The sequence below is a fragment of the Miniopterus natalensis genome, chromosome 21 (genome assembly GCF_054644295.1).
Source record: "Miniopterus natalensis isolate mMinNat1 chromosome 21, mMinNat1.hap1, whole genome shotgun sequence".
Taxonomy (NCBI): domain Eukaryota; kingdom Metazoa; phylum Chordata; class Mammalia; order Chiroptera; family Miniopteridae; genus Miniopterus; species Miniopterus natalensis.
The window spans coordinates 15,720,921-15,744,044 of NC_142101.1; the positions used below are offsets into that span (position 1 = coordinate 15,720,921).

The 23,124-nt window shown below is 44.9% G+C and overlaps 1 protein-coding gene across 2 annotated transcripts in view; it reads left to right on the top strand.

Moving 5' to 3' along the window:
- GPATCH2 (G-patch domain containing 2) overlaps positions 1–23,124 on the top strand; it is a 70,692-nt gene that overhangs the window by 1,157 nt on the left and 46,411 nt on the right. The window contains exons 2-6 of one of the 2 annotated variants that reach the window (XM_016221213.2): positions 2,942–3,655; positions 8,306–8,367; positions 11,025–11,207; positions 11,606–11,685; positions 11,816–13,812. In XM_016221213.2, the coding sequence (XP_016076699.1) occupies positions 2,942–3,655; positions 8,306–8,367; positions 11,025–11,207; positions 11,606–11,685; positions 11,816–11,848 (1,072 nt within the window). In that variant the 3' untranslated portion in view covers positions 11,849–13,812. Of the gene's footprint in view, positions 1–2,941; positions 3,656–8,305; positions 8,368–11,024; positions 11,208–11,605; positions 11,686–11,815; positions 13,813–23,124 lie in introns of those variants that run through there. The other variant, XM_016221212.2, reaches the window with a different exon arrangement.

Genomic DNA, 23,124 nt, shown 5'->3' on the forward strand with positions numbered 1-23,124 from the left:
GTTATTTCGCATCAACCCCTTCTCTGGAAAGTTAAGAGTATCTTGTCTGAAATGTTTTGAAAGTGATCAGGTCACTCTGTAGTTCACTTTATCATGAGTATAGATTGGATATGCTCCTTTTAAACTCTCGCATTTTGCATTCAGAAAAAGCAAGGGAGCACATTTTTTTTAAGAAATGGTGATGTGATTACTATTGGATAAAACGTGTTTCTTAAGTGTGTAGTATTTTTTTTTGTTTTGGCAATGGATACACCTTGTGACCACCACACCAAACAAGATATGAGACATTTGCATCACCCCGGAGTTCCCTCTCCGGGGTACCTTTCTTAATGTTTCACTGTTCAATATCTTGTTCAGGGCGGGAGACAAAATGTGCTATGTAGACTGGTCTACTCTGGCCATGGCTGTACTGATTTGTAGTGCAGGTAACTTCAATTTAAAAAATGTGACTCTTTCAACTCCTTCCTCTTCCTTCCACCTTCTGTCTAAATCATGATTAGATTTATCTTTATAATACAATTCTCTTTTAAAGAGCCTGTCCTCTTTGCATTTGGCAGCATATAACTCGCACTTAGGACACCAGACTGTAAAAGAGTGCAAGCCTAGCACTTAATCAGTTTTTTTTTCTTCCATTTGTTGACCTTAGAGAGGGAGAGGAAGGGCGGGGGAGAGAGAGGAACATTGATCTGCTGTTTCACTTGTCTGTGCATTCATTGGTTGATTCTTGCGTGTACCCTGACCCTGGATCAAGCCCTCAACCTGGGTGTGTGGGGACTATGCCCTAACCAACTGAGCTAATCTGTGTGTGAACGAAAGTCTTAAGGTCATGCCTGATTTGGCAGAATGAATGTGTTCCAGCCAACTGGAACTTTTATTTTCTAGTTTATCTGTACAGCCATCCTGTCATTCACCATTTCATTGATGGGACATTTACTATACTAAGCATGTAAGTTTCACCCCAGCAGTGAAATCCTAGTGCCCCTGGGGATGCTACTACTAAATTGTTACTTGAATTGTTTTACATGCATATCATTCATCTTATGTAAAATCTTTTGAGGTAGTGTGTGTATATATATAGATAGATATAGATATAGATATATATTTTTTCATTTTAGAGATAGTGAGAGGGGCAAATATAGTTTAAGTAACTTTCCCAACTGTCATATTTGCAGTATGATTCCAGTATATTTTACAAATATTTAATTATCTTCATTCTCATTGCTAGACTAGGAATTCAGAGTATATATTCAATGCATATTGAGGCATTACCATGTGTAATGCCTAAGTGTGGTTCATTTCGCTTTACATAGATGTATATCCAGTGTCTCAGCAATTAAAATATTACCATCTGCCACTAACTCAATCATAAGCAAAAATGCAAGCTGGACACTGGAATCATGTAGCTGGTTTCTGGCTATCATTGGGCTCGAACCAGATTGCCAGAGTTTGCATCTGTCTCTACCACTTCCTAGATATGCCTCTTTGGGGCAAGCTGCCCCTAATCTCTGTCTCTCTGTGTTTCATCTGCCACCTTATAGGGCTATTTTGTGAGAGGGAAACCAGGTAACGCATATGAAACACTTAGACGTGGGCTTGGCACAGAGTAAGTACTCAAGGGTCAGAAGCTATGACTCCTGCGTTGCCTCATAAGTGGTAGATCCAGTTGAATCACAACATGTTTGTCTTCAGGTGATTGTTAAAATGAAAAGATAAAGTTGAAAGTTGTTGTAGGGAGCTTGCAAATGTCTGAAATTAGAGACCAAAGAGCATATATAAAGCCAGAGTCAGCAAACTATGGCCTGTCTTCTATGGCCTGCCCTCACTTGGTTTTGTTAATAAAGTGTAATTAGAACACAGCCACACCCATTCATTTATGTATTGCCTAAGGCACGTTAAGACCCAGGGACCGGCAGAGCCTAAAGTGTTTACTGTCAGCCCTTTATAGAAAAGTGTGCCTACCCCTGCTATAGACTGGAGATTATATAATCCTCTGTAATTGGAATATTTTGATCCCTAAGTGCTTCTAGAATGCAGTTTGAGAAACGATTGTTCATGATCTTCATGAGAAAAGTGCATGTTTGAATTACCTATAATGTTTAAAGAATAAAATCAGAATCCTAGGCCCTCTATCAATTCACCTGATTTAGAATCATTGAGAATTGGGTTTGGGAAGGACCAGTGTAATTTATACAAGTTCCCAAAGAAAACTGATGTTTATCCTTGCTGACCAGTGGATCATTTTCTCACTGGTAACATAGTTCAGTGGTTTCTGCTTACTTTTATTTACAAAAAAAAAGGCCAAGAGACTGCTTCAGGCGAACCCTAAGAAAAACCATGGGCCATTTTATAACAGTGAGGCTCCAGCTGAATTTGAACGTAGTTTCTGTGTCCTTGGGTTATGAGACTAGTGTGGTGTAAATAGGTGCCTTGCATTTGATTAAACTTCACACGTACTACGAATCAATCTCAGAGGGCCCGTCCGTCTTTCTTCTACCTGGCTTATGGTGGCCGTGACTGTAGGGCGTGTGGTGAGTAGAGGATTGTATGCTTCTGAAGAAGTGGGTGGGGGACTGAGAAAGTCCTCTCTGTATCTGATCTGGAAAAAGGACAGGGGTAGACTAAAGAACAGCTTTTGAAGCAGAAATAACTTCTCCATAATTACCCAGTAAAAATATAAAACTACCAAGACCTTTCATTGCTGATATTATGCTCACTCTATCTTGATGTAATTCCTGTGTTTAATAAAATAACATACACAAGAGAAAGCCTAAAATGAATCAGAATATTTGAAACTAATCTCTTGGGAAGGAAGATTAAATAGCTTTTAAATGTATCTTTGTTAGTTTTGGTCGGACTTGGAGGGACGGTCGGCTGTCATCAGCCAGCTCCGGTGGTTGTCGCTGCCTGTGTCCCTGACAGCCTCTGTCTTTGGCACCCGCAGGCATTTCAGCCGGACCATGGAGGAGCTGGTGCACGACCTGGTCTCCGCGTTGGAGGAGAGCTCGGAGCAGGCCCGGGGCGGCTTCGCCGAGACGGGGGACCACGCTCGGAGCCTGTCCTGCCCCCTGAAGCGCCAGGCCAGGAAGAGGAGAGGGAGGAAGCGGCGGTCCCACAACGTTCACCACCCCTGGGAGGCCGGGCACTGCGTCAGCGAGGGCTCCGATTCCAGTGTGGACGAGCCGGGCAAGGACTACAGAGAGAACCCCGCCGGCCACAAAAAGGACCACAGCGACTCCGACGACCAGATGTTGGTGGCCAAGCGCAGGCCGTCCTCGAACCTGAACAGTAACGTGCGAGGGAAAAGGCCCCTGTGGCACGAGGGGGACCCGGCGGCCGACCCCCTGGGGAGCAGGAGCCTGCGCCGCAGGAGGAAGGTGAAGCGCATGGCCCTGGACCTGCCCCAGGACGTCTGCGGCAAGCGGACCATGACCCAGCCCCCCGACGGCGGCAGGGACCAGGACATGGACAACGACCGAGCTTACCAGTACCAGGAGTTCACTAAGAGCAAAGTCAAAAAGAGGAAGCTGAGGATCATTCGGCCGGGACCCAAACTTCAGGACGAAGGGGTCGTTTTGGACAGTGAGGAGCTGAGCCAGGCCAAGGACAGAATGGACTTCGAGGAGCAGAAGGTCTCCGACGAGCTCATGAGCGAAAGGTGACCTTTCCGTCCCTATAGAGAAGGATGGGTGTCTGTAGTTTTGTGGCTGAATGTGTTTCGTGTTTTAATTAGTTCTATTCTAAAATAATTATGAGGTATATCGGTAGTGATGTTACTGTGTGGCCATGGTCATATTTCCTTATAATTTATGATGTTCGGCACAAAGCAAAATTGCTTATTTGGTTTACAGAGTCTTTTGATTGTGTAATAACGACTTAATTTTCTGCTACAAAGAGAAAAGGAAATAGATTTTCAATGGGCAAGGATGTGCATTTGGATGATAGCACGTCTGTAACTCTTAGAATTGAATTTATCATTATTTATTTGTTTAATTACAGAGTTTCAGAATTTGGTTGTTATTTTAGTTTCACAATTTATCAGTTCATTTTTTTTTTTTTTTTTTTTAGAGAAAGAGGAAGGGGGGAGAGGGAAACATCAATCGGCTGCCTCCTGCAGGCCCCTGCCAGGGGTGGAGGGAGCCAGCAGCCTTTCTGTGCACAGGACAAGGCTCAACCAACTGAGCCACACCAGCCAGGGCCATCAGTTTATTCTGATTACTGAGAATCAAGAGTCGATAGCACTTCAACTTGTGTGGCTTAGTATTTTAAGTCTAGCTTTTAGGAATTCTTATCACTTAGGAACTGTAAAGCCCAATTCACTGCCTAGAACCCCTGACCTTGTCATTAGACAGATGAGAAAGGCAATGATCCTCTGGCAGTTAGTGTAGCCTCTCCATTCTGGAAAGCAGGTATAAGTACTATTTTAACAGCATCAAAAGGTAAGTGGTCATTTTTATTTTACACAGAACTAATGCTGCCTGCAGGAAATGACAAAGTATTGACAGTATTCATCTTATAGGTGTGTCCTTAAAACCAAATGTTTAACTGTGGTGCAGAAAATACATTCCTTAAAAATGGCCTGGGAAAGAATATTTGACTTTCAGTTTGTAGGACTGGCAGTTTAATCATGTGGATCGTGAGCTATGGAATATATACACATATATACATATACACATATATATATATAAAATGTGTATTTGTTTTTGCCTGTAAGTATGATTATGATTGCAGATATGAGTAGACCTGGTAAAACTTTATAGTGTGGACCTTTTATTAGAGATGGTTTACCATTTATGCAATTTTCCTAAAGAAGTAAAAATTACTTAAAAAAATGTTTCAGGAAGGCTTCGAAAAGTTTACAGTCTCTGCTTTTTTTCCAAGAAAGCTGTCGTTTTTGTACCAGAGCGAGAATTATTTGTATGGTTTGTGTGCCAGCATTGGGCCCTGTGACAGCGCCTTAGTTGGACTTGAGAGTAATCATCTTTCTCACTTGCTGGGAGGGAGGGGGGGGTGTGTGCCGGGAAGATAAGTGCTCATCCTGGATTTTCATGGATGGCCTGCTTTCTGGATTGACTGTTCAAGCCCCTCCTCTTACTGACCTCCGCCTCCTACTGACAGACGTCTGCCCTGGGAGAGAAATGAGATGAATCTCTTCATTGTAAAGAGTGTCTGAGTACCTAAGGGGTGATGGGCTGCCCAGCCCGCAGGCCAGGCACACATTTTCATAGAGGGGCTTCCCACTCTTGAATAAATTAAAACAATTTTTTTTCTCTTATTTTAAACTTAACCTCTGTAACTATTTCTCTTGTTACTTAAAAGTTAGGTGCATATACCTTCTGTGGGAAGGCTGCTCCATATTTAAGGTAGTTTCCCACGTTCAGTGTTTGGGACCATTTCCAAAGCTTTCCTACTATAGAAAGCTATGCATGTCCTTGGAACTGACTTGCAAATGAGAATTGAACTACTTTACTCCGTGTGCTTGATTTGACAAACCTCGAGTAAGTGTTTTCTCTATACATGGTACCAAGACTAGTGACAGGGCAGAGCCTGACCTCCGCAGCCTCGTAATCTGGAACAAGCAGGTGAGGAAGGCGGCCTGGGGAGCTGGGGTTTGAGGCAGCACTGAGCCCACCTGGGTACTGGAGGGGTGGCGAGAAGGAGGAAGTGGCATCCTGGGTAGAGGGAGCGGTGGGCACAGGCATGGGTGGTGAAACTTTGAAGAGGAGAGAGTGTAGGACCCGAACAGGCTGGGGCAGGAGGTTGGGATTAGTGTCAGTACGTTAATTCAACAAGCCCTCATGGAGTACCTCCAACTGCTGTGCTGTAAAAGTCATCCTGAAAGTCCCGGGGAGAGGGGTCCTTGCCCATAGGCCATCATGGCATCAGATGCTGACAATGAAAGGTCCCTGTTCTGCTCCGTTCTTGTTCTGACTTCCTGAACACGTGAACAGCTACGTGATGTGCTTGGAGCCTCCAGCTAGACGTCGTGAGGTGAAGTATAAATAGGAAAGTGTCTAAAACACATGTCACACTATCTCAGATGAGGCCAGGCATCCTTAAGGACCAAGAGCTGGTCCTAGGGATTCTGATTTCCTGGAATCTTTAAGGGGAGAGGGCAGGCGGAGGGAGATGAGAGGAGATGGGGTACCACTAGGAGGAAAAAGGTAAACACAAGGACCAGAGGTGGGGGTGGAAGGATTTAGGTGGGGGTCCACCCAGAGGGAACCTTGGAATCCAAATGGAATCCAGCAAGTGTGGGGGTGAATTTCACATTTTTAACAGAGGACTATCAAGACTATTTAGATTTACAGAAAGTTGCAGAGACAGCTCAGAGCTCCTGATGTCCTGTTTCCATATACCCCACACCCAGTTCTTCCTGTTATTAATATGGGACATTACTGTGGCTCATTTGTCAGAATTAATGAGCCAATGTTGACACATTATTAAGGAAAGTCAATACTTTATTAGAATTTCCTTTGTTTTTATTTAATGTCCTTTTTCTGTTCCAGGATCACATCTGGGAGATCCTAATATTTTTAGTCACCAAGCTACATTTTGAAAAGATGGAACTGGTTGTTATATGGAATTTTTAGAGGGATAAATCTGAACTCAGAGAGGTTAGAAGACCATTGTACCACAAATAAGTTAACAGCGCATAGATTCACAATCCTTTATCCGCAAATCTGACTTCTGAATGCTGTGAGAAACTAACTTACTTGTGGCCAAACCTAACTTGACCTGTGTTTAATGTGGACATTCATTCATTTAATGGAGAAAATATATTAATGTGTTGGAGTATGGAGTGCTACCCCAGACCCATCTCAGGCGCTTTAGAACAGACCTTTCTAAAGTTAGAAGATTTCTTAATTTTTAATAAGCTTTGATCAGAGGGCTTTAGAGAAAGAATTGTGACCCTAGGATTGTATGCTAAGGCCCTTCCTTTCCCAGGGTTGTGTTGCTGGGAGCAGACAGGAAAGCTCTACGCAGTGGTTTGGACAGCCGAAGGAAAAGAAGATAACGCTTCTGTCATGTTTTCATACCCTAACATCACTATGTGTAGAGGGGCATGTACGTTTGTAAGTAAGAAAATATGAATTTGGTGCTCTTAGAAAGTATCTTTTTCTTTCATTAACACCTGTGCAGTACAGGGAGTTTCGTGCATTCTCTTAATTTGAAGAAAGTTAGAGGAGACAGTACAAATAGAGAGTTCCTTGGGAAAATGTGTCACTTATTCTTATAGTTTTTGTTTATATTTATTTCAAACAAACACTAAATATTTTATATTCAGAAAATGTCATTTAGATTAGATGTCATCTGTAATTTCAATCTTAAACTCTCAATTTAAATATTTTAAAGTAGATTGAGATTTTTTAAAAAATAATTTACGTTATCTGTTCAACATGTTAATGGAAAATGTATTATAATATAAACAATCAGCTGGGGCAGTTTCTGATTGGTAAATTAAGAATTATAGTAAAAGGAGACACATGAGAATTTTTAAAGAACACCATTCAATTTTCTTTAGAGGCCAAACCTCTTATCATGTGACCTGTTGTGGTTTTTTTAAAGCCAACTATATTATCACATAAGCACTGCTGTTGGAACAAACAGTGACAGTGTGTCCATGTCATTTGAATATCTACTGTTTGTTTTAATTTGTATGTTAATTTTGACTGTCGTAGTCTGGAACTTCAGTGGAAGTAGAGGACCTGTTATTTTTGCACACACCCCCTTCCTGTTGGTAATGCTCCTTTTTGCTCAGTGTTTGCTCAGAGGGACCTTAACTTTGATGGAATGAATTGTTGCCGTTGTTAACTGCTTTCTTCCCTGCTAAGTAACAGGGTTGTTGTGGACCCTTCAGTGGTGCCTTTTCCAGAACGTTTGCAGATGTGGCTGTGAAAGGTAATGCATCCCAGGCTCTTGCATCTCCTGTGCTGCGGAAGCTCAGGCTGCTTCTGGTTGAGACCTGCCCGTTGTATTGAGCGTGGTGGTCCCGGCCCCAGCCGCAGCGCATGGCGTGAGAAGGGAGCGGCGGGCCTCTGATGAGAGCAGATAATAAAATGCATCAATTATGTCAGCACCTCGTTGCAGTCACATCTGGCTTACTGTCAGGGTCCCATTAGATTCCTGCGGTTTTATGTGCCAAAAATAATACGCTCTGCCGTGGATGGAACCAGGATATCTGCAGCTTGATTTTTTTTTTTAAATCCTCCTGTTTCCTTTCAGATGTTTGTGAGGCTTCAGTTCCAGGCCTGAGCTGAGAGATCAATTGTTGTTTTGATGTTTTTCTCTCTCTTCCCTGTTGCAGCGATTCCAGCAGCCTCAGCAGCACGGATGCTGGTCTGTTCACCAACGACGAGGGAAGGCAAGGTACTGAAACGTCATTTTTTTCTCTTTGGAAAAAAGTCTTCATTGTCAAGCTGCGCCTATTACTAGTTACATCCTAGTGGACTGCAGTCCTTTTACCGAACCTGCTGCCCAGGGGAGTGGGCTTAGCTCCACGCGCCGGGGAAGCCCCTGTCCCCGTGGCCGAGGAACTGATTTTCCCAACGCCAGTGCGCAGCTCATCGCGTAAGGGAAGGACCGTGTGCCCGAGGGAGTCCTGCGGGCCTCCGTCTGTCCCGCTGTCTCTCTGGCCAGTGACCAGGACACTGGTTCCCAGTCTCACCTGCTTTCTGATGTATTCCATTCTGTTTGAGCATTTCTAACGTTGGGTGTGCAGGGTATTTGTCATTTTCATCCAGCTGTGACATGTAGGCGTCCTACCTAGTTTGCGATTAGACAGTTTTCATAAATTCAATATTAGAAACTGTTGAACAGGAATGTTTTGCAACTTAGATCTTTTTCATCTTTGAAATTTCCTGAAGCTTTTCCTACTTGAGCCTGGCATTATTTTGAACCTACCTGCTCTGGAAGGAAACGCGAGAACCTTAATAAGGGGGCAGCAGGCGTACATGCAGATACGTAATCACAAACATGAGCCTTATTTCCTGAGACTCTTTAGAGGAAATTAGTAAGTTCCAAGGGAAACAACAAAATGTATTGCTTTAAATTATGATTACATGATCATGCCTGCATTTATTGCAAATTTATTATGTTTCACATTGGTAAGTGCTTTTTTTTTTTTTTTTTTAAACATTAAATTACTTTAGGTTCTTATTTAATTCTTAAAACATCCCTATGAGATTCCTTTTCCTTTTAAGGTGAGGAAACCTAGGCTAACAGAGTTGAAGTAACTTCTCGGCGTTAGAAAACACCAGAATGCGAGTTGTTCTGTCAGACTTAGGGCCCAAGTTCTTAATCTGTAGCTAATTCATTTCCCTATTCAGAATAAAATTGAGTATCATGTCAAAAATAAAACATTATTTCTTTAGAATAATGCTGTCTCAACTGGAATTAAGATCTAGGGTAGTCAATTTCAAGGGACTCCCTTTCTCTTCCTATGCTTATATCTAATCTGTGAGATTTTAATATAAAAATCAGTCAAAACATGGAAGGAGACTTGACTTTGGTGGTGAAGGTACAATACAGTGTACAGAGGATGTGTTATGGAGTTGTACGCTTGAAATCTACGTATTTATTAATCAGTGTCACCCCAACATATTCAATAAAAATTTTTAAAAAGAAAACAAAAACAAATCAGTAAAGTACTGATATTTATGTGTTTTGAATTGTGCCTTTTTTAAAAACTAAATTTTATTAAATCCTCGATTGAAATAAATTGGTGATTCTGGTTTTCCAAATGCTTTAAATTTTTCGCTTCCCTCATAATTAGAAATATGGCTGTTTCCCATAAAATTTTCAGTTGGAGCTTAAGATTTCTTTTCGTTTGCATTTTGCAATATTTGTAAGGAGAGATTTTGGAAATCAGAAATCCCTTCTTTTAAAGGGAACAGGCTGTGGCAGTTAGGATGGCTCTCCTAGAAATCAGAATTAGTCGTTTTCCTAAGGGTCCCGAAGACTTGAATGAGTATCAGATCGCAGGTGACGTTCAACGTGCTGTTTGTCTCATATTTTTAAAGCCATCTGCCGCCTTCTGTATTTTTGTCTCTTTGTTAGTCTCTTTTTTTTTTTAAATACAAAATGCTGTCAGTTCACATGTCCAGCACATTTCACACTGAATTTTGCATTGGTCGCTGCTCCATGGCTACCCCCATGGATGTCCTCACGTGTGCTGTGAGTAGTGTGTTTTAGAAAGACTTTGCTGGAGTCCAGTGTAGTTTCTTTGTAAACTCTGTGGTGTTGTCACTTTTCATTTAAAATCAGCTTTTTCACAGCCATTTCTTAATGAACTTAATCAGATTAATTTCATTTAGTCACATCTGTTCATGATTGTTTCCCCTTTCACACTCCATAGAAGTCGTGAAATTAAGCTGAGACACCATTATCAGCTGCAAAGAACAAATTCTACACTTTTATATCTTTTCATTCCCAGTAGGAGATTAAGACTTGTTTTTCCTTAATGTGGAAAAGGGTAGTGACTTCAGTGGATTTCCCTGCAGTTTTTGTCGAAAGATTAACCAGTTTTTTATTGTTTTTCCCATTTTTACATTGGTTCTAAAACATTTTTGTTGATGGCGGTCCTTGTTACAGGGTTAAAAACATTTACGTGAAGCTGTGGGATAGAATAAAGAGGTGTGTTTTTAATAGACTACGTACATGATTGCCAGATAAAACACGGGGTCCCCAGTTAAATTTGAATTTTAGATAAATAACAAATTATTTTTTGTGTCAGTCTGTCCCACGCAGTATTTTGACATATTTGGACTAAAAATTCTATGCAGGTAGGTGGGGCAAACGTAGGTTTACAGTTGTCTGTATGGAAAGTAATTCAATAATAAATAATAATACGAGAGTGAACTCTTTCCTGCACTCACAACCGTAGACCTCCTTTTGCCCCGCCCTGTGTTTACAGTGAAAAGCGATCGTCCCTCTGCAGTTAAAATTCCCTGATGCCCTGTGCTTTTAACCTTGACCCGGCGGCTGTGCCCGTGGCGGCGCTGACCCCGGCGTTCCTGTGCCCGCAGGCGACGACGAGCAGAGCGACTGGTTCTGCGAGAAGGAGGCGGGCGGCGCCTGCGGCATCACGGGCGGCGTGCCCTGGTGGGAGCGGGAGGAGCCGGCCGCGCTGGGCAGGGACCTGCCGAACCCCATCTTCCCGACCATCCTCACTGGGTTCTTCCCCATCATGGCGCAGCCCGGGAGAAGAGGTCAGTAGCCCGGCCCGGCCGGGGCGCAGCGGGCCCGGGGCCGGGGGAAGAGTCGTTGGGGGCGACAGGCTCACAGGGAAGGGAGAGCCCGAGTCCCGTTCTCCGCGCCGTCGGACTGTTAGGAAGGTTGGCGTTGGTGCCCGGCCCGCGGGGAAAACGCTGGAATTAAAGGGGGCTGGAGAGGGAAGGAAGGGGAGCCCTAAGGAGCCGACGAGAAGCCCTTGGAACCCCGCCTGGCCCTGATTCGGATCTTTCAAGTGTGAGGTTTGCCTTTTCCCCCTACTACTGGAGACGCTGTCCCTCCTCCGGCTTAGTTTGTGAATTCTGCAACTGATGGCATCTCATTCTGCGCTCCAGTGAGCATAGACCCTCCTAAGTTGGGTCCTTTGATTTTCCAGGTTTCCAAGCCAGACTCAGTCGCTTCCATGAAATGACTTCCAAGACTATTAAAAAATCTGGAGGGACCCCCACTTCAATGGTAGGCATGCTTTTCTGTTTGACTTTTGTCATGTTTGGGAATGTGTCCATTTCTGTGGAATAAAAAGCCACACCCTCGTCCTCTGTTCGCATTCTGATGTTATACTTAAAAATAATCCATTTTTTTGTAGGCTCCAAACTGGACCAGTGAGATTCCCCTATAAACCAAATCTTCTAATGCTAATAAATTAGTTACGTTTTGAACACCTGGGGAATGGCACTCGAGGGACCCCGGCTCCTGTCCGCTTCCCTGGAGGGGTGTCATTGGCGCGAGAGCCTCCTTGATGGAAAGATGGGCTGTTGTGGCTGGTGGACGTATTCTTCCATTAGGCAGAAGTTACCTGGTGGGGAGGCTTCCTAGGGACCTAGGTGGGCCCGGGGTGGGTAGAAACTACTGTACCTTTTATATATTTTTCTCTCTTATGATTTTTTTTTATGTTGAAACCATTTATGTATCACTTGCTTTGCCAAATTGCTAACAAAAGCTAGAAAATTAAAAGAGTCCACATGTGGCATAAGTATTGCTTGATGTTTGTGTTGTGACTGGTTAACAGCTCGTTTTTACATCACCTGACTGTTGTAAATAAAAAATGCGTTCACACTTATGGTTCATTTTTAGAGAAATCCTATATAACCAGCATTATTTAAAGTATTTGCATTTTACTCAGGGTATTTTAACAAGGGCTAAGATGAGTAGTCGGTGAGGTGGATCATTTCTGCCAGAGTCTGTATTCTGTTTAAGTTTGCTTTCTCTGTGGACAACCTGCTCTGTACGGAAAACTCATTGTATTTTACACTGTAGTATTCACTGTACTGCCAACGCCACCCTGGTGTTAAACTAGCTGCGTGGTAACTAGTCTGTGCTAGTAGAGTCACTATTACCTTTTAATCATGTGCTTTGTCTGATACCTGAAACCAATCAGAATGATCATTTTGGCTTAGAGCTTATTGAAATCATGTCAAAGCTGGTATTTCAACAAATACTGTACGACTCTGAATCTTATTGTCATGTTTAAAAATGAGAGCTGCACACACATCCCTAAAATGACAGACCACATGTGTCCCTGTGTCAGACACTGCACGAGCTCACTTTCACCAAGCAGCGGGGAAATGTAACATCTCTGTCGATGGCAGAATGTAGACACTATCCTGCATTCAGGCCATTTGCGTTTTTTAGAATGGTTATATTAAAATGATGACTATTTTTACTACTTTCCAATAATTGATGAAAACTGTGTTTTAATACATGTATTTTTATATTATTGTATGGATTGTCAATTCAGCACTTAATGGCTAACGTAAATATGATGGATTGGAAAAGAAACTTAAAGTTGACATCTCCTTGACCCAGAGTTACAATCTGAAAGATCCCAGCAAAGGTGTCAATTGGGAACTCGGGGCATCTTTTAGATTGCTTGTCTGAACTGGAGAGATTGCAACTTTGAGTCTCTTTACCTTCGCATATTTGACGTAATATTTTCGAGGTACAATGATGTGGTGTTTCGTAATTGTACGCAAGCTTCTCTGTGCTATGTCCTGTGCCGTGGAAATTCATGGTTCCCCCCTGAATTACATAAATGCTTTTATTTTGTATAATGACTGTCTTCGGGATCTGAACATGTCACTTTAAAACCTTGGCCTGTGAACTCTGCCTTACCAATCGCGGGTCTAGACAGATGCTCTCTGGTTGCTGGCGCAGTCTTACCTATTTTTATTTTTGGTTCACTGCTTGCCTGAGCATAGCTGGGATTTGTAGCCCATTTTCTAGGCTTATTGCCATCTCCCTGTGGTATTTTATAGAAGCTATTACAACTGATAGGCTGGCTTCATGGTATTGATGACACATGGCTCACCCATAGTAAGAGCCGCCTTTCCTCTCGAAATTGTAACAAGGTGATTAAGTTTCCCTCCATGGAGATATGCTATGTACGTGTGTGTTTACCATGAGACTAGCGCATTAGGCCGTAAACTGTTTTCCTGGTTTCCGTGTTTTGTATTCAGAATTTTACTGAAGACAACGGGCTTTTTCAGGTTTCCTCTCAACCCTGAATTGTCCTTGTTTGGATCTTTAAGTACTGTAATCTTTTTTTTTCTTTTTTTCAATAAAATATCTGACTTGGGCAAGAAAGGTAAGAGTTCCAGTTTGTGCTGATGCTTTGAAATTCCTAAGCCACGTTCCTGTTGTCGTCATTGCTCGTATTGTCCATATCATTTCAGACAATCTAGTTTTAAAAACCACGATCTCACGAAACAGTCATCTTTAAACAGTGCCCATGACATCCAGTGATAAGAAGTGAAATTGAATTCCTTAGACTTGCACATTGGAAAGCTAGGTTGCTTTTAAGAGAGATTACTTTCCCGAGCAGAGGGAAACCCGTGGCTGCAGGCCGTCACAAAGAAAGGCAACAGAGGGGTTTTGTCCCGAACAGACGAGTGGCGGCCGCACAGGTACAATGACGGTCTTTGGAGGCAATGACGGAAGGAGAATGCTTCACGGAAATATTAATGCAAACATTTGAGGGGTGGGAGCTTCCTGCTGGAACTTGCATTACCCACCATAGTTAACGTTCGACGGAGTTTCTGCAAACACCGAATTTGCCCCCCGTAGAGAAACAGGGTTAGGTTCCTGTGAGCCTCTGATCCCGACATTTTCACCAGTCTCATGTATGTTTGTGTTTTAAAACACCTTCTATGTTGTTGACTCAGTGACATGGAACTCATGGAAGACACCCTAAACTCACACCTGGACAAGGCACACCTCACACACGTGTTTCCTCCATGTGGCCCTCAGAGCCGCCGCGTGCTGGGGACACTGCCCGCGCTGCGGCGCTGTGCCCGGGGCGGGCATTCACCACAGCGGGCACCGCAAAACGCGCAGGAGAGTGGGAAGCGTGGCACGAAACAAACCACAGAAAGGTCACTTGTCTGCAGTATCAGAGCTAAAGCAAGAGGGCAGGTGTCTCGCACATCGATGTTCCTCTCCCTCCCTTCCACTCTCTCTGAAAAGCAATGGAGAAAATACCCTCGGGTGAGCATTTAAAAAAATAAAACGATTGCCCCAAATTACCTTCAAAAAAATTAAAAAATTAACACTGAATTTGCAAACATTTGAGGTTTTTAAAAAATAACTTCATAAATATTATGCTTACCATTTAAAAACTTTTTTTGTATCCTAAGAAACTTTTGAAATATATTCTAAAATGCTTTTTTTTTTTTAGAAATTAAAGCTGTTGATTAGTAACCATCTGACTAGATGGAGACTAAAGTCCCCTTTCCGTTTTCATGCTTTACAAGGGTGGTGACATTGTCAGAGGCCCATTATTTTTCTTTTTCCATCCAAATAAAGAGAAATGCTACAAACACGTCCACTCTCTTGGAAGCTTCCACTCTGGTTTCCTGCCTTTCGCGGTGCCAACAGAATTACTCCGATGGTCTGTAAAACTCAGTTTTCTAATTTGCCTTCCGTTTTGTCAAATATCTGATCCCAGAAAAAATTCAAAGTCAGCGGTGGGTAGGGCACTTCCAAGTAATATTTAACGAGTGCCTCCTATATGGGGGTCACCGGCCAGCCCTCCCCCCGAAGGTCGGCCTGAACAGCTGAGCGCTCACAAGGACGTCAGGGATGACGGGGGTCCCAGCCCCAGACCCACCCGCTGCCTCTCGTCCAGGCAAGGGGTTCGGAAAAGCCAGGGGTACATGCCGACAGGTATTTATAAACATTTGAAGCCAGTAAAACAAAAGCTCCTGTTGTTAAGTCACACTTGTCTACAACATTGAGCACCACCTCAGTGGGGGAGTAAGGTAGGAACTCGATGACCTGTGCTATCAATAGTACATACAGTGTCCCCTAAAAACGTACACACACTTCCACAGCTGGTAGCGCAGTTCTGAAAATGAAACGTGTTTCTCGTAAACGCTGCCTTCGTAATTAAAGGGTGCACGTACATTCTGGAACTTCACGTTGAAATCTGATCACGGGCGACAGACAGATTCGCCATTCCAGTGTCGCAGGCCAACGCTCGTGGGCGTGTTTCTCTCAAGTGGCCGTATCCTTGGAGGCATATTTAATAGCGTGTATTTGGCCTGTGAGGTCCGTCAGATTTGTATGGGTCTTGCAGTGTGTAGTCTAGAAACAGCCTCTGAGAACCAAGCGGTATTCCTTAGATTTCATCTCATCCCACGCCATTCACATGTACCTTTGATAGACCCCCCCTCTCATTTTTGGATCCACAGAACTACTTTTAAAGGGGTATTTTACGTCCTGTGGTGGGTGGATGAATGAGTAGGTGTCACACTGGCCTTGGGAACTTGATGTCTTGCTTAACCGTGGTTTCAGCCATAGATTCCTCGGGTCAGTTGTGCACACAGGTAATGAGGCCGATAATGTCTTCCTCGCGGGAAGGGCGGGAACACAGGCTGAGCGAGGCGTGTCGCTGTCCTCGAGTCCCTTGCAGTTCCATTAGTAAAGATCAGTCGGGAAAGGGAGCACTGGTCCTAAGAGGAGTTCCCCTCTTGGGCTCTCATGTTAGCTTTCCGTCTTCTCTCTGTCCCCCTCCCTCTGAACCATGCCCGCTTCTCTCCTGACCTGTCACGTTCGCCCCCGCGTTCCAGTTCCCTCTGTCACTGCCCTGGGCGGTTACCCCTCCGCTTACCTTCTGATAGCGCAGTGCAGGAGTCCCCTCCCCGGCCTCTCTCCTGTCGGGTTTCCCTCTAACCCCGGCCGCATGTAACTCCAAGGCGACACTTTTGAAACGGGGGGGGGGGGTACGCCCCAGCCAAAAATTGGTTTCCGCTGCTTTTATCAAAACAGGCTCTTCCTCTGTACCCCCGCCGCTCACCTGCACCCTCTGGCCCTCTGTCCCTCCCAGAGGACCCGCTGTTCCCAGCCGCCGCCCCCCCCCCCCCCCCAGCGGTGCCACGTCCCGCCCGGGTCCACTGTCCTGTACTTTTGCTCGCGGCGGTGCACCCCTCTTCCTGCTGCTCGGTCCACCCCCTTCCAAGGACTGTTCCCCCGTTCTGTACCTTTTCCTCAAAACCTTCCCCAGCCCATCTTCCCAAGCTGCATCGCACCCCCTTTCTCTGCCTCTGTGGGCAGCCTTCCCGTCCGATCCCGTCACGCCTCTGCCTGCGTTCGCAGTGTAACCCCGAGGACAGGAGCGCCCAGTGACGAGCACCCCAGCTCCCGGCCGCCGTCTGCGCTGATCCTTTGCTCCCGGCACGGCCTTCCCTTTCCCCGGCTTCCTCGCAGGGCTCCTTAGTTCTAACACCCGCACACGCCCAGCCTCTGGAACTGACTGCTTTTAGGAAATGCAGATCCATCTAACTCCTTCCTCGGTCGAGCCTAATCTCAGAGTCACCCTGTTCCCTGAAATAAATTAGTGTGTGTGTCGCAGGCCTCACTAAGAGCTCATCAGCTCACTGTCTGTCCTACAGAGCAGCCTGTCTGTCATCGAGGTGCCTTTAGGTTCCACGGGAAAGCTGCCGGCCGGCGGGATGAGCGCCCTTTCCTCCGTGTCCCCCAGCTCATAACCCTCAGCGCCAGCGCAGCCCCGTGAAGGGCAAAGCAGACGCCTGATGACAAGAGGGGCCTTGACACGCACGCACACGCGCACACACACACACACACACGCACACGTGTCTCTCTAGATTTTCTCATTTCTGGTAGGCGATCCTTGGTTTCATTTAGACAGCATGAGGACACTCACTTATTTTCACGACAGTTGTGATCATAAACTTCAGCGAATTAAGATACGAACGTGTGTGAAGGGATTCGATGTTCTCACCATGAACATGTAGCAGCCACGTGTCTTGAGTGAATTACAGTCCTTACTCGCTTCCGGGCCACTCGTTTTTATCTGTAGCTCAAATAGAGATAATTACTCGCCGGACAGGTTACTTTATTACTTTGACACGTCTCGGAGTAGTGCATGCGGTTATAGTGTGATGATTGCGATCATTCGGAATCATCAATAACTGAAATTAACCTTTCCTGTGCATTGAAATTAAAAAAAAAAAAAAATTGGAATCTGATTTTGTTTGAAGTCAGTTTTCCGGTAGTTATTTTGATTTAACAACAATCTACCTTTTCATTTGATTTAACAGCAATCTACCTTTTAATCTACCATTTTTAGCTCTTCTGAAGCTCACATGTGAATAGCAGAATGTTTTGCAATTATTCTAAATTACAGTTAGAAATATTAACTTCTGTAGGCCCATCGGCTCACTCTGTCTCCTGCCTCCCCTTATGAAAAAATCAAGAGCTAATGTTCATTTGTTGGGAGCAGGCGTGCGTCCACGGGGCACTAAACTTAAACTCTGTGTTTACCTTCAGGGAGCCCTCGGCCAGACACCCAGCACACGCAGACGCCCAGTACTTGTTTCCCTGTGTGACCGACTTGTCCTGCAAGGGTGTGTGGTTTCGACGGGTATTAAATGGTTAAACTGCTTAGAAATATTTGCACACTTGCTACGATCGATTCCTTACCCGAAGAAATAAAATGAAAAGATTTTAATCAAGGATCACGTTTCCGCCCGTGTTTTTAATTGTCTTTTGGCCAGCTTTTCAGTGAGGACTGTCTGTCTCTGATTCGGAGTCATTTCTACCTGCTCTCTCAGGTTATCGCCCTTCTTTCGAAAGGCCACTCTATGCCGGCGGTGGAATGCGTTTTATTTAATTTTATGGTTTTTATGAGACCATATATTAGAGGTTGCCAAAAATATAGAAAAATTTTAGAGAACATTTTTGGATGTGATGGATCACCCCTCTTGAAAGGGAAACAAAACACTAAATATTTCTAATCCCGCATTATTTACCGCATGGGTGGTTAAATGCTACTCTAAGCCCCATAAAATTAAAAGGGAGAAACCTGCCAACTGGAGCAGGAATTGGATCTAGGAAGAGTGGTACCGAGCCAAAATATTGCTACAGAATTAAATGTCAAAAATCTTCTTTAATAGTAGATATATAGTTCACAGTGCCTGGTTATGATTACTGCATTTAATCTAAATCCCTGAAAGTTGCCCTCTCCTTTTCCATAAAATACAATGGGACACAAATCAGTTTTACTGTAGATGGATAACAATTGGAAAATAATGCATCTTCCCGCCCAATAAATTGTCAGTTATACCTTTTAACTAAAATCAATTCATCTTTCCAAAATTTATGGCAATTTCTAATAATAAATCTCCTCAAATGTTTATTCATTTGGCTTCTGATACATTTGTGCCACTTCTGCCATGGTCCGGCGTCTCCTCCCGTGATTCATTGTAAATTAGAAAACCTATTTTGAGTCGGCCCTCTCAGTGAAGAAGTTCGAGTCCATAACCCAGCACCCTTCCCGCTCTCCCTTCCTAGGTTTTCATACCCTTGAACTTGAACGTAAGCGCCATCCGGCGAATTCTCTTCGGAGGGAGATGAAAAGGCCTCGCAGGTGCCCCTTCCCGGGGAAGGGCCGGATTCATAAAACAAGCCCTTCGGAGCCCGCGAGGCGGTTATGGCCACAGATCCGTTTCTGATTCAAAAACGGGGGGGAGGGGGGCTGAGATACGTGGGTGGCGCCCTCGTTTCCCGTGCTTGTTGCAAAGAAGCATAAACGCCCATGCGAATTAGGATCAGGTATCGATCGTATGGGGGCCCGCTTTTGTCTCCTGCTGACGCAGTGACCCAGGAGGGGCGGGCGGCCGAGGGAGGCGCGGGTGCCCCCTCCGCTCCGCGCCCTGCTCAGAGGGCTGCCCGGTGTCACTCTCCGGACGCAGCGCTTACATCCGTCCCTGTGCCTTTCCGGGCATCCTGAGCGTGACGCCCGGCTGGTGTTTCACCGCACACTCTGACTCGGGATGTCGCCGTTACTGTTTTTTAGTGACAGCCCACCGCACGTCAGCGTTTCTCCGTCTTTACTCCGGTCATGACCGTGAGACTTAAATTGCGTGTTTCCCGGTCGCTTTACTTCTGTGCCTTTCTTCACGCGGTCCACGGGGAAGTCAGCCGCGTGCCTTTTCAATCCACCGCCGCCCCCGCTGTGCCTCGGCCTAAGGCTTCAGAAAGGAGCGCGAGGACCCGTTTACTTTCCGGCAAGTTTAATAAAAACGCGTTTGCACTCAGTCTGTCCTACGGCTTGGTTTCGAGTCCGTACTTCTTATGTTAGTTCAACTACAATTCTGAAATTGATTTTCGGAATGGGTACTCTAAGACGTGAAAGTGACATTAATTTGAATCAAATCCGTAACTCACGGGCAAATCTGCGCCGCTGCTAATCCGTGATGCCACGTGATTAATCTGGCGGTTATAAAGGGTCATCCGTTCGGCTGGCGGAGCCGAGGTGGAATTCATTAATTCGGCTAACGGCACAGGGGAGAAAACAGATGTTTTCTAAGGCAGAGATCAGACATGAATTACGGGTCTTATTTCATCTAAAAATAGCGCTTCTCTTTTTGAAACTTTGAACTTATGAATTTATTTGATCTATGGATTCTTTAATATAAAGTATGTTACTCATTTGTACTCACCAAATTAATTTTTGTATTAACAAATTATAGGTTTTAATAAATTTAGCCAGCTGTAAAAACTTTAAAAGTAATCTCTGACTTATGTGTTCCTTCTAATTTGATTTTTCAATCACATTAAATACGAAAGTAAATCAAACCATACTCTCTTTTAAATAAAATTTTTTAAAAAAAAGGTCAAGTGATAACGCTTATGCCTTTCTTTTAAAATAGTGATTAAACATTTTAGCGGTGTTCCTCCTGTGGTCTTGTAAACATTGGTTAATGATACAGCCCATTTATTGCTTAATGGTTTTTCTCTATTCCTGTCAGTTAAGACTTTTTAACAGTAATATCGCAGTTGTCACCTCTGCATGGCAACGTTCAGTTTTGTGAAGGACAACAGGTTTGTCAGCCCACCTTTCGAAAGAGGAAGCTGGGGCTCTGACGAGAGGAGGAACTGACACAAATAACTAAATAACTAGAGGCCGCGCCGGGTCCCTCTGCCGATTCCTGGCCCAGTGTATCTCCTTGTTTGCCGCCCCCCCCCCCAATCTTTCTAGTTGAACATGAACTCATCCTAGAGACTGAACTGTTAGTGTTTTAACTAGAGTTTTAGGGGTTGCCAGGTCAATGGTACTATTTTCCATCAAAATGAATAGTTTTATGGAGGTCAATAAATAATCTGCATCCCCCCCTCCCCCTTTACACCCCTTGGTGCCTTCGCTTGGTTTCCCGGAGAAGACGTGACCGCCTTCCCGCTCTCGGTCTTTGCCCTGAGGACTTCGCTCGCCTCCCCAGCCTCGCGCCCTGGCTCTCCCTCGCTGACGCACCCCGAGCGTGCCCGGCCCTTCCCAGCCTCCGTCCCGTTGCTCCCACGATTTTCACCTTTTGAAACATCGCACTTCGTGTCAATCTGTGGAAACCCGGCCCACCCATCAAAATGCATTTCAGTTAAAACCTTATGAGAGCCCAGCCTGCATGGCTCCCCAGTTGAGCATCAGCCCATGAACTGCAGGGGGTCGCGGTTCAGTTCCCCGGCAGGGCACAGGCCCGGGTTGCGGGCTCCATCCCAGTCGGGGGCGTGCAGGAGGCGGCTGATCCATGACTCTCATCATTGATATTTCCCTCCCTCTCCCTCTCCCTGCCTCTCTCTGAAATCAATACAAACATATTAAACAAAACAAAACAAAACCCTTTGAGAAAACTCCTGGGCAGGAGGCCACATTCCCCTCGACTGCACTACTCCTTGAACGTGTCTTAGCCACGACCCGGGAACCAGAAAACTCGCAGAGCCAGGACTTGCTGTGGGACCGGGAGGAGCCACTCACTGCGCTCCCCTTGCCTCAGCCCCAAAGCAGGGATGCTGGAGGTGAGAGGAACTCAGGTGTGTGCCAGGACTTCCTCGCCCGCAGAGGACTGGAAGCGCAGATGCCCTCGGCGCCAGGAAGACAGAGAGTGTGTGTGTGTGTGTGTGTGTGTGTGTGTGTGTCTGTGTGTGTGTGTGTGTGTGTGTGTGTGTGTGTGTGTGTGTGTGTGAAGTTGCCTGGTGCAGGTTAGAGGGGGCATTTCCTAGCGGCAGATGTTCAAATTCAAAACATTTTAAGACACTCAGATGGCCATCGCCAAAAATGAGAAAGAAAACTGCGCGCCTTTTTCTGGCCAGATACCGCAGGCCCGCATCCAGCACCCTCCCTGTCCCAGCACACGCTGAGCGCCTCACTGCCTTCCCGCCAAACCGCATGTGCTGCGGGCGCGCGATGGACACGGGAGGGTGCGGGGAGCCGGTGACGGGGGTGGGTGAGAGAAGTTAGAGTGCATAATGTGGGAACCGGGGTGTTAAGCTATTTTCCAGGTGTAAGAGTAGGACCTCTGGGGAAACCATGGGTGGCAGGCGGAGCTCAGTCCGGCCTCGGCCGCCCCGGGGAACAGCACGAGTAGCTTGAAAACCCTGCGAAAATCCAGCACGTGCAGCTCCGACCTGTGACCCTGTGGCCACGTCCCTTCTCTCGCTCGGTCCACTCTCCCCTTTTCCTTTCTTTCAAGAACCATTCTTGTACCCCCAGGGAATTTCAGCTTCTCTCTGGTCATCCCCACCAGGTTATGATTAATCTCATTGGACTCGAGACACTCCATTATTTACTCTTGTCGCTTTTAAGACGTGCCCGAATCTTTAATTGAGGAAGATACAGTTAATATAAATAAATACGAGTCATCCCTGAGTTGAAGACCACAGAGGTGACTGAGATGTACTATGTGTCAAATACGCCGCTAAACTCTGAGTCTGACGAAATTTTTCTCATTGCGTTTGGAAAGGTCACAGTAGCTCGCCAGTTGTCTATGAAAATAGGACTTTTTATAAACAGCAGGTAGGTGGTGCCCTGGTTGCAGGCTTTGGTGGGGTCTCCGTGAAATCCAGCTTCTCTGGTGCTGAGAAACATATTTCAGCAAATTTTGTAAAGATTGCTTTACACGTGCCATGAAAAAGTTAAAAAATGAATGATAAAAGTTTAGTATCTGGCATCCACCTTTAGATGTTGGTTAGCTCCAGCATTAAGTCTCAGCATTCAAACTCTTGATGATTTTTATGCGCCAGGTGCATAGATTTGCTGCCGCAGTCTGAACATTTTTAAATTAAAATATATCTGTCATTGTGATTGTATTGATTTGCGCGTCTCTGTGTCAATATGCAGTCAAGTGAGTTTTTCAATAAGTTGAAAAGATCTGGCAGGGTGAGTTAAATTTATTAGATTTGCTCCAGGTATTTTCTTGTCTGTGTTTGGGCATCTCTCTGCTTTTCTTTTGTTGATTAGAATTTTACTTTTAAAATAGCAGTAAAATTTCAATAACACATTTTCGTACCTCTTAGTATATTTTTTGTGATTTTTCTCTTGAATGAGTTGCCACTGGAAACCTTGTCACTACTTATTACATTCTTGGCATCCTTTGCTACTGTTTT